This window comes from Chamaea fasciata, unplaced genomic scaffold (genome assembly GCF_029207755.1).
Source record: "Chamaea fasciata isolate MVZ Bird 193981 ecotype frontalis unplaced genomic scaffold, bChaFas1.0.hap1 SCAF_11, whole genome shotgun sequence".
Taxonomy (NCBI): Eukaryota; Metazoa; Chordata; class Aves; order Passeriformes; family Sylviidae; genus Chamaea; species Chamaea fasciata.
In genome coordinates this window covers 2333836-2347768 of record NW_027094096.1, presented here as the reverse complement: position 1 = coordinate 2347768, position 13933 = coordinate 2333836, and the positions used below count along the sequence as shown (strand labels likewise).

The 13933-nt window shown below is 47.5% G+C and overlaps 1 protein-coding gene across 1 annotated transcript; it reads right to left on the bottom strand.

Moving 5' to 3' along the window:
- Positions 1 to 5984: 5984 nt before the first annotated feature.
- On the bottom strand, positions 5985 to 12209 carry ADIPOQ (adiponectin, C1Q and collagen domain containing). Its single transcript, XM_066193954.1, has 3 exons — positions 12013 to 12209; positions 8195 to 8414; positions 5985 to 7781 (listed from the first exon to the last, which is right to left on the bottom strand). Exons 1-3 carry the CDS (start codon positions 12127 to 12129, stop codon positions 7255 to 7257), a joined length of 864 nt encoding a protein of 287 aa, XP_066050051.1. The 5' UTR covers positions 12130 to 12209; the 3' UTR covers positions 5985 to 7254.
- Positions 12210 to 13933: the final 1724 nt, after the last annotated feature.

Genomic DNA, 13933 nt, shown 5'->3' with positions numbered 1-13933 from the left:
GTGCTGTATCCCTGGAGGAACAGCCTTGCTCAGGCAGTGTCCTTTCCCTTTCAGTGCTTGCTCTGAGAGCCTGGCCTTTCCAGTTTCCCTCACTGAGACCGAGGGAAAGCAATTGGAGTGGTGGCAAATGGGTGGGGACTGGCTCTGGCCTTGGTGCTTTCTTCAAACTCTTTGGAGAAATGAATTGCTTCCAGGAAACAGAGACAGCATTTTGGGCAGGTGCAAAAGATGAAATAAAACTCAGGAAGCAATTCTCCTCCTCTGCTCTTTTATCTACTTTTGCTGATGCCTCACTATGGTTGGTATTGGAATACATCCCTGTTAATGTTTTGTAGATACTTCTTTGTTTTTCATTTGCTTCCTTAAGTTGTAGGAAACTTGAGCTTTCGGTTAGATCACAGCAGGAGCAGTGTATTCTGTGATACAAACCCACCTTGAACAGCTGCTCTGCAGTATGGATAGTGTTCTCTCCTTTAAAGATGTCTAAAACGTTAGTGAACATTGGTTTGAAGGTGAGTGGTTCTGCTTTTGTAACATCTCACCCGATCAAAACATGAATTCTCTCTGTGGAACTGGGTAGAGGGCAAATGATGCTCCTGGGTCCAGCAGTTATATCCTGGTAGGATGTAACTATCCAGAGTAGAGCTAACACACCTTTTTGTGAAGATGTCCAGAAACTCAGGGTTTCAGGTAGAAAAGCAGCATTAATAGTACTGCTGGCACCTGGGAGGTATGGGGGGTGTGTGTGTGTGTGTATGTGTATGTGGGGAGGGAACTTCATCTGTGCAGTGTTTAGAAGTGTTTGAGTTAATCAAAGTCCTTAATGAAGAAGCTGTGGAATCTCATGAACTGCCTGGGTGTGCAGGTAATGCTGCTCTGGCTGTAGCTGCTGGGAGTACTGAGGATTCTTGGATACTCCCAGCTGCTATCCTGCTAACTGAGCCTGCCCTTCAGTCTGATGCCTGTGTGGGTCTCCTGGGCTGGAGTGAAATGAAAGGAACATTCAGAGTTGGGATATTACCAACCCTGCATCTTGGAGCTGTGTGCAGGATGAAGTTCCCTCCTGCACAGTGAGGCTGAGGGTGTGTATCACATCATCTTTCCAAAGAGGGCTGTCAGTGTGTTAAATTTCATCAGGAGCTGTGGTTTGTTTGGGTCCATTCTGGAACGGTGTTAGGTGAGGAACAAAATGCCCTTCAGCTTCACACTGTTTGTGTGTTCCCATTTGTCAAGGCTTTCAGTCTAATTAGTCTGTGGGTAATCAGCCTGTTGTCAGGAAATAATCACAAGATGTCAAAATCCCTAATAAAAATTGATGTAAAGGGCATTTGACTGCTTTTGCCAGTTCGTTTATTGAGCTTTGATTCCTGTCCCTTTTGTGGAGATTGACACCTCTCATAATAAGTGTTTCTTAGGGAACAAGGCTGTTTGAACAGCAGTATGCAAACATTTAGACTGATGTGTATGAGTTTATCAGCTGCTGGGTGCTGCTCAGTATTTCAACATCCAAATAAAGGCTCCAGTCTGAATAGTTTCATGAATTGTCCCAATGATTGCAGTGGGATAGCTGGCAATCCATAAAGCTGATCTGCCTGGGACTTGGCAGGATGAGGTCCTAAGTGCTGAAATGCCTTAGAAGGGTGTAGCCAGTGGTGCAGCACAGATGAAAAGCAATTCCTTCAAAACACTTAAATGTCAGCCTGTTCCCTTCAATACTCTCAACAAGCCATGGCTCTGTTTGCAGGGAACTGCAAACTGGCCCAGGACATTCTTTGGAAATAAAAATGTGCAATCTGTTTTGAGCTAAAAGAATTCACTCATTGTGAGGGAGAGAAAGTTGCCATGCTGAAGGAAGCTGGCTGTCATCTGTGCATAACGTTTCTGCAGTGCTGCTTCTGAGCTGCTTTCCAGGTTATCCAGTATCCAGGGTTTCCACTGCTCTTCATATCAGCAAGGACAGGCAAGCTTAGACCTAGTGTGGCAACAGTAGATTTCCTTGGTGGCTTTTTGCTGAGTTAACTTCCAGGGAATGAAAAGTTTTTCTTTTAATATATTTCAATAATTGCCAAGGAAGGTATTTTTCTTGATAAAGAAGGAATTCATTTAGATGAAAAAATGGACTTCTTCCTGCTTCCCTGGGGTGTTGAGAAGCTGGCGGGCATCTTCCTGCTCTCAATGTGCAGTTGTTGAGCGTACGAGAACATGCTGGGCAGATGACAGTGCAGCCCTGTTCCCTGTGGGTCCCTGTTGCTGATGGGGCTGGAATGCCAGTGTCACATCAGGGATATTTTGGAAAAGCACAATGCAAGTCAGTCCTTGGCAGCAGGGGTGGCTTTGAGCACAAAGATTTGCTTCCATGTTTTTGCTTTCAGGTTTATTTATTCTTTTAGTTTGCCTTTTATATTTATTCCAGTTGGTCTTTGACAAGCAGCAGGGTTAGAATCCTGACCCATAGAACAAACCTTTTAGTCAAGTTTCTGTAAGGAGTTCAGAGCAGAGGCAGGAGCAGTGTCTTTTAAAATTCACAAACAGGACTATTTTGTAAATGCTGCTTGCTCCTTTATGAAAAAAGTTTTAGGTAATCTTGTATGAACTCATTTAAACTTAAAGCCTCCTGGAAGAAAGGACCATTTTGAATATTGTGAATAAACAGATGCACAGCTGAGAATGTTGTGTATGAGGTGGGTGACAAGGGGATAGAGAGTGCCAGGGCGATGTGACAAAGCATCCCTGGTGCTGACAGGAGCTGCCCCACCAAGGGAGTCCCAGCTAGGGATGCTTTGGTGAGGACACTTCAGAGGGGACTCCTGTCGTTCCTGTCGTGGGACAGTGGCTCTGTCCTGTCAGAGAACTTCCTATTCAGGGTGTGCCTCAGCTCCCAGTGCAGCTTTGGCTGTGGCCTTTTGGTCTCCTACTGCTCTGCAGCTGCCTCTGCGTTACAGGTGCTGTGGTGTGGGAACCACCTTCCCTGTGCTGTACCTCATCTGGGATGGCAGATCCACCTTGGCCTTACAACACGTGCCAAAACATGGTACAGAACTCAAATGGCTTCTCTGGAAATCCCTGTCAAGGAGCAGAGAAGCTGTGCTGTCCTGACTCTTTTAGGCAGAGCTCCATTTTCACAGGTGGCCAGATTTTCAGAGGGAGCTAGGTGTGTTGGTTCATACCCCCTGTCCTTCCCTGCCTGACTCCAGAAGGGAATCAGAGATTGTCTTCAAGTGTGATCTCTCTGCCTCCCTCCCTGATGCCTCTCCAAAAATCTGTCCTGCTTTATGGGAGGGATCCCACGGATTGCCTCGAGGGTGGGAATCCCTGCAGGAAGAACTAGATATTGACATTTAATGCTTCCATTGCATTGGGAATAAACCTTTCCCCTGGATTGGCTGGAGGGTAATGAACTGCACCTCCATGTAAGGAAGTCTCCCGGTGTTCTCTAAGAGCAGTGGGCTGGGCCGATCATCCCAGGATGAGCTGAGGGTGGGTTTGCTGACTTACAGTCCCATGGCAAACTGAGTCTTTTCATCAGGTACCTCCAGCCAGCACAAATACAGTCATAGAAATGTGGCAGCCTGGGCACGCTCTGGTTTCCAGCACAGTATTTCAGAGACTTTAAATCTGATGGCATTTCTTGTATGGAAGAAGAGTGGCTGATTAGCCAAATGTCGGACTTGATCCTAATCCCTCTGCCTGCTGCCATGATGAAAACCCTCTAATGACTTTATACATCAGGAATGCAAGTCTTGCAAGCAATTTCTCTTTTTCTTGTAGCTCTTCATGGTTTAGTGCAGCTGCTATTTGTATTCCAATTAATTACTGGCACAAGTGATTACATGGGGCTCAAGTACAATTAGGACCAGCCTATAATTGTGTTTGAAAGGGCTATGGATGCTTTTACTGATGGTTTCCCTGCTGGATGAGACTGGTCAGTCTCTCCAGTTGTCTCCAGCTTTTCATGTTATTTCTCCCTAATTGTTAGTGCAGTGACTTCAATCTTTCATTGGGGAGTGTTCTTACTTTCTGCCTCTTAGAGTTCATTAGCTTCCAAAGGGAAAAGCATCCATTTAAACCTGCCACAGCCAGAGAAGCAGCAAATACTGAGGCATAACTTTGAACAAGGCATCTACTGTCAGGATTGATTAAACCACAAACTAAAACACTTGAAGTTTTGGAGAGCAGGTGATTCTGTGCCCTCTCAGCATGCCAGTGTCATTCCTGCTCTTTCGTTACAAGATAGTTGTGTGCTCCATGCAGTGTGATCCTCAGGAGCCAGCCCAGGCCTTGGAGATGTGCCTGTGTTGGCCAGGTTTTCCCCTCTCATGGGTTTACGAAGCATGGAGGGATAGTAAAACCACAGCAACTCCATAATGGAAAAAGGCTGGATTCCTTAGGAGCTCCCCTGAGCTCATCCCCCAGGACCTCGTTATCCCAAACCCCGTTTGCGGCTGTAGCTTGAAAGCAGCCCAAGGCCAGCACAGTGCCCTGCAGCTCCCTGTGCACCCTCAGCCTGGCCGTGTGCCCTGATGTGGCACAGCTGTGAGCTGGAGGTTTGATATCCATCCCTCATGCAGGAATTTGGAGGTGCTGGGCAGTAAGGACTCCCCAGGGTGATTGGTGGCCATGCTCAGCTGCTGCTCCCAAAGCTTGTCAGCACGTTTTGGCTGGTGAGACCCCCATGCAGACCCCTGCAGGGGCTGGGCAGCCTCAGGAGGCAGGAACAGAGGGGAAAGGCAGCTGTGGGGCTGCAGTGGGGCAGAGGTGGGGGTGCTTCTCTGCCTGCCTGTGTCTGTGCTTGCTTGGTTGATGGACTGAGTCTCTGTTGGGAGCAGTTACCTTATAGGAGAGATGGGAGGTGGCTTAAACTGGAATCTGGGGCCTGTAGGGAAAGTGCTTGTCTCAACTGAGCAAGAATCCAACAGAGATTGAGGTGAAAGGCTTCTTAAAACAGTCCCAGTCCCTAAAGGGGACCTTTGACCCCTGTTTCTGTGCAGTGGGTGTTTGCCTTGGGTTGCTGTTTGCTGGGTTTTGAGGTGCCAGGCTGGGATGTGCACGAGCAGCATAGGCACTCTCCTGGAGTATGCTGGTGAAGCTGCCGTTCAGTATTTGTGTCTGTGAGAAGGGGGAACAGTCAGTACATGGAACAGTAGTGCCTTAATGACGTGCCTTTAAATTTTTCCCAAGGTCTGAGCCAGAGTGCTGGTGTACTGGATAAAGCTGTAAGCATGTTTGCTCCCACTGCATGGCAGCAAAGAAAGCAAGAATTTGTTTTGGCTCCCTCTTGGGAACTGGTCTTTAAACTTGTATAGCCTCCTAATGTTTATCCCAAACGCCTCTTAGTACTCAGGCTGTTTCAATTTTCCCTGCCTTCTGAAGATCCATCTGAAAATGTTTGAGAAAAACAGTGCAAAATCTCTGACTCGCTCCTTTCAATTTAAGCCTCTTACGCCATTTGATCCAGCAAATGCTGCATTTTTAAATCTCCTTTTGTTTATAAATCTGGTTTTGTTGGTTTTTTTTTTACCTTTGCCCTCTTCCCTCCCCATTAATTCCCATGATAAGAGCAGAGCTTTTCCCAGCTCTCTGGATTTAGCATGACCAGATTGAGCATCAGTTTCACCCTTGCTAAATCCAGTGTGCTTGAAGCCTTCAGGGCCAGCAGAGGCCCTTGCTCTGGACGGCCATTTAGGCTGGATTCAGGGGATCTGGTTGGGGAAACAGTGTGAAAACCAGAGCTCATCTTACCCAAAAAGGATGCAATACAATGGGAGGTGGCGAGATGCTGAAGCCTTGGTGAAATTTAGAGTGTGGAGTGTTTCTTGAGAAAGCAAATGGGGGATACCCCTGTGTTTGCTAGCCTATGGTGCCCCTACCTTGCTGAGGAAAAAAAAAAAAAAAAAACAACAAAACTGGCTGCCTGATGAGGCTAGGAGTATATCCCTTTCTTCAAGTCCTTTCCAACAACACACACAAAAAAAAATGTGGAAACATTCTCATCAAAAGAGTTTTTATTGTTTTTTATTTGCAGTGTGATAGTTCACTTGGAGTGTGGAAAATGATGTTGCAAGTAATTTCAGTTGAAGCTCTTAATGCTGTTTTGTGCTTGTAATACTGCATTAGCTCTGATCTGTGTTAGCTTGTTCTGAAGCTTAGCAGCAAGAGTCTTCTTTGAACATATCTGAGAAACCATCAAATCCTCTTTTAGCTAAAAGTCAAGCAAGCTCCTTGGAGAGCAGTTTGATGGGATTGACACTAATTCCAGCCTTAACACTCTTCTGCATTCAGGTAACCTTTCTGAAAGCTGGGGCAGGGGTGGAGCCCACTCCACATGGGAGGCTTCAACACCACCTGCAGCTCTGCCCAGCCGGTGGGCAAACCATGGCTTATGGCACACTTAGGGCCTGGAAAAGTACAAATACAGCTGACAGATCTCAACTTCTGGCTGCATTTAGAAGCTATTTAGAAAGGAGATGAGACAGGATTTTTATGGTCACCTCGGGGCCCCTGAAACCACACAGTCAATGGGCTGCTTTTGTTGTGTGGCCTCAGCGGTGCTCACAAGGCTTCTCAGATAAATCACAAGAGAAGACCCCTGCCCTAAACCAGCCTGCTGTCTACATTAGAGATAACAATAGGGGATAAACATAACAAGAAAATCAAAGGATTAAAATCAGTGGAAGTTAATAACCTAAATATATTCAAAGATCTGGGCTAAAAAAAGGGAAACAACAAACCAGGAGTGGAAGTCAAAGGCCCTAATAAGTGGGAGTTACAAAAAATTGAGCCATTTGTTCCAGATGAAAACAACAGCACTCTGCTGTTGTGAGTAGTATTTTTCCTCTTCTACTCAAACTTTAAAATGCTGACTAAAATTTCTGCTATTGGTTTAAATGAATTTAAGTGGCTAAAAAAGGAAAATTTAAAATGTCATATTTAAATGCAACCAATTTCTCTCTTCTCACTTTTAAATTTAAAGGAAGGTTAAGTCATGTTGAGAGTTTTTCATGACATGGGAGGAGTGGTATTTGACTTTGGGCTGAGGTTTCCACAGGAAAGCAAGAGCAGAGGTAGGAGTGAACTCTTGGTTCCATGGAAGTACAGGTACGATGTCACTGACTTCACAGGAGAAAGGGTCCCCCCTTGGCAGTCGTTGCCCTTGCAAAAGGCAATTTAATGGTAAATACATGATAGCTATAGCGCCAGTGCCCCAGGCCACGTCTGGGGTTAAGCCACCTCCTTTTCCACGCAGCACCCCCTACTTCAGTAGTTTTCTGGGTCAGGGTACAGGAGGAAGCCCATGAAAGTGGAATCGTTGAGGTTGTCAGCATAGACCCCGTTTTTGTCCCCGTTCCCGTACACCTGGAGCCAGACCTCGTCCCCGGAGCTGAGGTGCAGCAGGACAGAGCCGCTCGCTTGGTCGACGTTGTTGTTCTGGAACTGGTCGTAGGTGAAGATCACGGCCTTGTCCTTCCTGTAGAGGCTGACCTTGACATCTGACAGGTACACTGTGAGGTGGTAGGCGAAGTAGTAGGTGCCAGGGACGTTGCAGAGGAACTTGCCCGTGCTGGGGTCGTAGTGGCCCTGCTCGTTGTAGAAGATCTTGCTGAAGCGGATGGGCATGTTGGGGGCAGGGCTTCGCTCCGTCAGCCCCACGCTGAAGGCAGAGCGGTGCACAAAAGCATCTTTGCCCTTCTGCCCTGGGGTGCCAGGAATTCCAGGAGATCCCGGGGGTCCGGGAAAGCCTCGGCTTCCTACTGGGCCTGGTTCACCTTTGGGACCTTGTGGACCTGCAGGACAGAGTGGGGACTGGGAGCTGTGTTTGCACTGTGTTGGAAGCTTCTACTGAAATGCAGAGGGGGCTGTGGTGTGAGCCCCGCTCAGCAGCACGGAGCCAAGGAAGGGCTGAGGGACCCCAAGAGACCCCACGGGCTGAGGCAGCAAGTGGAAACCCTGCTCACCCCCACCCCGGCAAGGGTGCAGAGCTGCTGAGAGCAGCAGGTCAGAAAAAACATCATTAACTAAGGAAACAAACCCTGCACTGAACTCTTCGACTTGGGTTACGGGACCTCCACCCCAGGAGATATCAAAAGCCATCTGGATAAAGATCAGGCATGGACCCACCAGACAGGAATCCTGCTGGGAGTGGGACTGGGGCTGCCCAAGGACTCGAGCACTGCCATACCACCTGCTCCTCACCAACCTTCATCTCCTTTATCTCCCTTCAGTCCATCTCTTCCATCCTTCCCATCCCGGCCAGGGGTGCCGTTGTGGCCAGGGTAGCCAGGTGCTCCTCCCATCCAGTTGGCACATGGCATTTTGGGGTCAGGCTGGGTGTCCTGGGCAGCCACCCCTGTGGAGTGGGGGGCCAGCAGCAGCAACGAGCACAGCAGGGAGCCTGCCAGGCCTCTCATCGTTGGTTCCTGATGTGGACAATTGCTTTGTTAACTTCAAAGGTTAATAGAGAAAACAAAAAGTGAACACTCTCCCTTCCCCGCAAATAACAGAGAGGCACAGAAGAGTAAATTTGAGTCGGTACATCTGAAGGAAAGCAGTTCTGTTGGCCCAACGGCCTCTCTGCTTCCTGTGTGCTGCTGGTGTGAGCTCCATGAGCCAGGCTGGACCCCTGGGGCACAGCCAGTGCAGAGAGGAGCAAACAGCAGCTACTCCTGCAGCCCTCACAGGCTCTGTGCACAGGCACGGATGTCTCAGGAACCAGCATGGCAGATGTCAGGGTATCTGTGGCTGATCTCCTTGCAAAGCTCTGTTCAACTGGCCACACAAAGCCCTGACTCCTGCCTGGGTGAGTGAGCAGCTGATGGAAGGTACGGATCTGGCAGAGGTGGTCTCAAAGCCTCTGCAGCCTTGGAGCCAGGCAGGGCTGGTTTCTCACTGCATGTTCAGCCTGCTCACCTGGGTCTACCTAACAGGAACAGAAACCACAGCCAGGCTTCCCAGCTTCCCCAAGCCGCAACAGGAAATTATGATACCAGAGCTTTTTCCATCCAAATTGTTTTTTGATTATGGGAAGACAAATACTGCGGTGTTTAGGCACTGTAGGATTGTATTTCTCTTTAATCTGACTGCTTTTCTGGTCAGAGTAATTAGTGCAGCTGCCCAAAACCAGGTTGGTGGTGACATCCTGCAGCCAGCCTGGTTTTGTCCTGTGCTCCTAGCCCCTGGTGGACTTTGGGTCAGGTTCTCAGAACACAAGATATTTTAAAATTGCCATTGTTGTGTGATACTCTCCTCGGGCAGGGTTTATACTCTGGAACAGTAAAGGTGTCCTGTTAGGAGCATTGTGAGTGGCATAATAGGCAATAAAAAGTGGGCAACAGCACGGCAATTAGAGTCCCTTAGCTCTGTAATTTTCAAGAAAAATAATATTTTGGAGCAATTTCTTTTCAGGGTTGATTTTCCTAGGCAAGGTTTTCAAATGTCATATTTTAAATAATGTCTTATTAGCTCTGGTGTAATTGCTTCAAAGGAATGTGCTGGTTTTAGCTGGGGCAGAGGTAATTTTCTTTGTCGTGGGTAGTGTTTTGGATTTGTGCTGAACACAGGGTTGATAACACAGGGGTGTTTTTGTTATGGCTGAGCAGTGCTTGCACAGCATCCAGGCATGTTCTGCTCCTCACCCCACCAGTGAGGAGGCTGGGGGTGCACGAGGAGTTGGGAGGGGGGACAGCCAGGACAGCTGACCCCAACTGACCTGAGGGACATTCCATAATCATGCTCAGCTGTAAACCAGGGGTAAGGCTGGCCCCAGGCTGCTGCTCAGGGACATCAGTCAGTTGGTGCTGAGCAACCGTTTTCATTTCCACCACTTGTCTTTCTTGGGGTTTGGTTCTCTTTGTTACTTTCCTTTCTATTATAATTTCTTATTGTTATTATTACTATTTTATTTCAGTTATCATGTTGTTCTAATCTCTGCCCATGAGTGTTCTCACTTTTACCAGTGCAATTCTCTCTCTCTGCTGTAGCAGGGGTAAGCGAGTGGCTCTGTGGAGCTCAGCTGCAAGCTGGGGTTAAACCATGACAGTAACAAAGAGATTGCCATGATTTCAGTTTTTGCTCAAAAAAAAAAAAAAACTGATTATTGAGAATATTGAAGGAAAATTGAAAAAAAAAAATTAAAAGCTTTGTTTAATAGCTTTGGTGGGCAGTGCCTAACACTTAAAATCAGGAAACTCCCAAATCTGTGCCCACCCAGCCAGGCTCCAGTAATCCAGCAGCCACCCAGCACTCTGAGATGGGGCCAGCACCCTGGCTTGGGGGCAGTTTTGGGGCTGAGGGTCCTGCGCAGTCCAGTGGGCACAGCCTGAGCCTTAGGCAGTGTTCCTACGTCCCAGCACTTTGGGAAGAGAAATGTGCCTTTGGGGATGTAGTGACTGTCCATGAACCAGCACGGACCAGTGAAACTGATGTCTATAAATCCTGCAAGTGGCTTGGTTTGCTCAGCAGGGTGAGCACAGTGATCACAGTGTGACAAAAACCCCTTGCCATGCCCCAGTGGGACCCTTGTCTCCCCTGCCTGGGTCCCCTCCAGCTCAGGCACATGCATGTACCCCTCCAAGACCAGCACGGGCTGTCTGGGGACACCTAACTGTTAAACCGTGGTGGTGATCCATAAAAATCCGTCTCAAAATTGTGTTTCTTGAGCCATGTCTTGGTGGTTTTGTTGGGGTTGGTTCTGCTTTCTGGTGTGCTGCCTAGGACTCAAATACTATCTCAGTTTTAGTGGTGTATCCCACAGTCAGGTCTTCCACTGGTGCAAAATAACGCCCTCCTGTAAGGTCACAAGCGGTGCAGGTGTGAGGAGCCCGAAGCAGGGCTGCAGGGAAGCTTTTCTGGGGGCTGCCCTGGCCAGTTTGCTCCAGAGGGCTCAGAGCCATGCCCTCCCCAGCATCAATGGACACACATCACAGACTCAGTGCTCCGCTTTCTTGGGAGAAATGTGCTGTGATATGCAAGGAGAGAACACCTTCCATCCCCACAGTTTAACTCAAGCACAGGTGATTTCTGTGCTTGAGAAGGCAAGCAGTTCTCTGGCATAAATACGTCTTACAGAGGGGAAGTTTCTATGTCTACCAGATCTGAGCTTAAACTCTGGTTTAGAAGTCCCTTTACTCGGTCTTTCCCCTTTTCTTTTTGGTGTTCCATCTGATGCTTAGCATCAGTTCAACATGAAATAATCTGCTATATTTGAATGTTAGTTTTTACCTTTTGGACAAGAAATAGATGAACAAGAAATAGATGAACAAGAAATAGATGAACTTTGTACTGCTGGTGGCTTTCAGTGATTACCTTGGCAGCTGCTCAATTAAAAGCACATATGCACTATATGAAGCTTGTTAATTTACCAGCAGAAACCACTGCAGCATCTCTGAGAACAATGCCATTCCTAAGGGCTACATAATGATTCCAATTTTAAATTTCTGATAGCACTATATAAAAATTATATACTCTAAGCCCCCACATCTTTCTGCGCAAAACCGACTGAAAAATCCATCTGTTTTCCCACTGGCGAATTTCCCTCAAAGGGTGTTAACCAGGGCTTTGCCTTATGTCAAAGCTTTTCTTTCTGTGATTCTTATAGCGTAGTTTTTGCTGCTGTTCCAGCAGTGACTGGTTCCAGAGGGCTCACACCTTAAATGTGAGTGGTGCAGGTTTCTGGTGAGGAACTGATGTGACTCAGGGAGATTTGAGCAAACCCAAATCATCCAGAGGTGAATTGAAAGGTGCCAGTGCAGCATTTACTATTACAGCCATGCAGTTTCTCACTGTTGTTCCTGACTACTTTTTGATTTAGGAGTTCTGTTCTCTAAATAGTGTTTCCAAAAAGGGGAGTGTGAATCTAATGGAGACCAGCTATTCTTGGTTTAAAATACTCTCTGGCTATTATGAAAATAACTCTGAGAAAGAAAACTTCTTGCAAACAGAAAAGTCTGTCCAATTCAGCCCAAAAGAAGAGAAACTCCTGAACTTAGTAAGGAGGGGGGGAAAAAAAATCATGCTTACCAGCTGCTTTGAGTCCTGGTTGGCTTGCTGAAGTCTGTTTAGAGAATGAAGTCTGGCTATTGCATCGCTATCCCTAAGGGCACGGGGAGCTGTCAGCTCAGACACTGCACTTTCCATTTGCTATTGCGCATGCTGACCTAAAAGTTGGGTTTTCCCATTAACTTTTCCTGGACATATCTTAAGTTTTGGAACAGCTATTTAATCCACTGGGATGGCTTGTGAAGACGGCCTTACAGGGAAAAGATGGCTTTGGGAATTGGACAGGAGCTGGGAAGAGCAGTGGTTTGCTGGAGAGCCTGTGTGAGAGCTTGCTCAACCAGGGCTATGCTTGTCCAGCACAGGCTGCTGCTCTGCAATTTGGGAAATGTTATTAGTGGCTGGTGGAGAAAGTGTGTCCAGCTTGCAGCAATGCACGCACATGGGGCTTTCAGCGTTTTAGTAAATGAATTATAGTGGAGTAAGTTTGGGCTTCTCCTTTTAACTGCAGGAACCATTCCTGCTGGAGGCTGCTGCCACACCAAAGAAGGGCAAAGCTGCCCGAGGGGGAAGGCAGCACTGGGGGAAAGTTCCTTTTTAAGGCACCCAGGCATGTGCCAGCACTATTGTAAATGACTGGAGTAATTCCAGCCCTAGGATGCCTTTCCACCTATCGCGCTTTTTGGCTTTAGGTCAAAACCAAGTCTCTTTCTCCTACCCAAAGCAGAGGTTGAATATTAGCTAGCAGAGGCTTTCCTCTGCAGCTGCTCTGGGGCAGTTCAAAGTTAGCTAGGTGGAACCTTGGCAAACCTGAGTTCCCAAAATCATACCAGGAAAAAATAGTGTGATGTGTGATGTTGCAACTGGGCATGGGGAGCTGATGCGCTTGTGAGAGGGGAAACTCATCCAAGTGAATGCCAGCATGGCAGTATTCTGAATTGCTGAGTTGTTTTCAAGGCCTGGACGTTGGGAGGGACTAAAAAGATGTATAAATGAGCACATAAATAACTTTTTATATGTAGAGCTGGGAGTCAGCAAAAATGGATTTTTAAGCCTGAGGAGAAGGTGCAGAAGGGAGGAGCCACAGGACAACTGCATACTGCCTGCCTTGTTTTGGTCAAGCCCTTAGTCCAGCATTTGAAGAATATTTTTAGGTTTTGTTGGATGATGAGTTTTCAATGCAGTGTTGAGACTTTAAACAACCTCTCATGCAACCCCAGTAAAATATCACAGTGGTCTAGTTGGATCTGTTTTGTTATGAATGTGATTTTCTAGGGTCACATGAATTTGCGTACGCACAGTGCTGATGTTTGTGTCAAAGTCTCCTGAGCAATGAACGGAGGAGCAGGACCTTGGAACTGAAATTGGACCTGCTTTTGCTGTGGAGTGAGAGGTTCTCAGATGCCCCTGCCCCAGGTGGGAGCAAGATAAGGCTGGTTCCCCTGCCAACTTTTAGCTTCAACCACAAAATAAACGACTGGGATATTTGTTAGGCTGCCAGGAATTGAGGATTGGACCTGAGGTGTTTAACAAGTAGTGCTGCAAGTACCTCATGGTCTTTCAATTCATTTGGCAGGGAAATACCACAGAGGTACATTTTTCAGTGGTCCATCCTCCCAAACATTATCCCTGCCTCCCAGAAGAGAGGGGGAAGTTTATCTCTGGGGGTACAGCCAGCTGATACAACCCCTGGCACATTTGCTTGCAGTTACGTTGTGTTGCACACTTACTTTGCAGGTTGGTGCTGGTTCCTGTTCCTGCTGCAGAGGGAGATCTTGTACAATCCAGGGAGCTGCTTCTGGCTATGTGATAGGAAAACAAATTAAATGCCTTTGGCTCTGCCTGGTGACAAGCAAAACCTGCCACCAAACGTGGGCTGTCCTGGCAGTGCCCACAGCTGCGGTGCTCAGGGACCACAGCTCTGGATGGACTGGGGGGTGTTTTG

Excerpts from the sequence above, each read along its gene's own strand:
- ADIPOQ (XM_066193954.1), bottom strand. The coding sequence starts at position 12,129 with ATGGAAAGTGCAGTGTCTGAGCTGACAGCTCCCCGTGCCCTTAGGGAT. Across the intron at positions 8,415-12,012 it reads ACCAGGACTCAAAGCAGCTG|GAACCAACGATGAGAGGCCT; the intron begins GTAAGCATGATT and ends TGTCCACATCAG. Across the intron at positions 7,782-8,194 it reads GGGAGATAAAGGAGATGAAG|GTCCACAAGGTCCCAAAGGT; the intron begins GTTGGTGAGGAG and ends TCTGTCCTGCAG.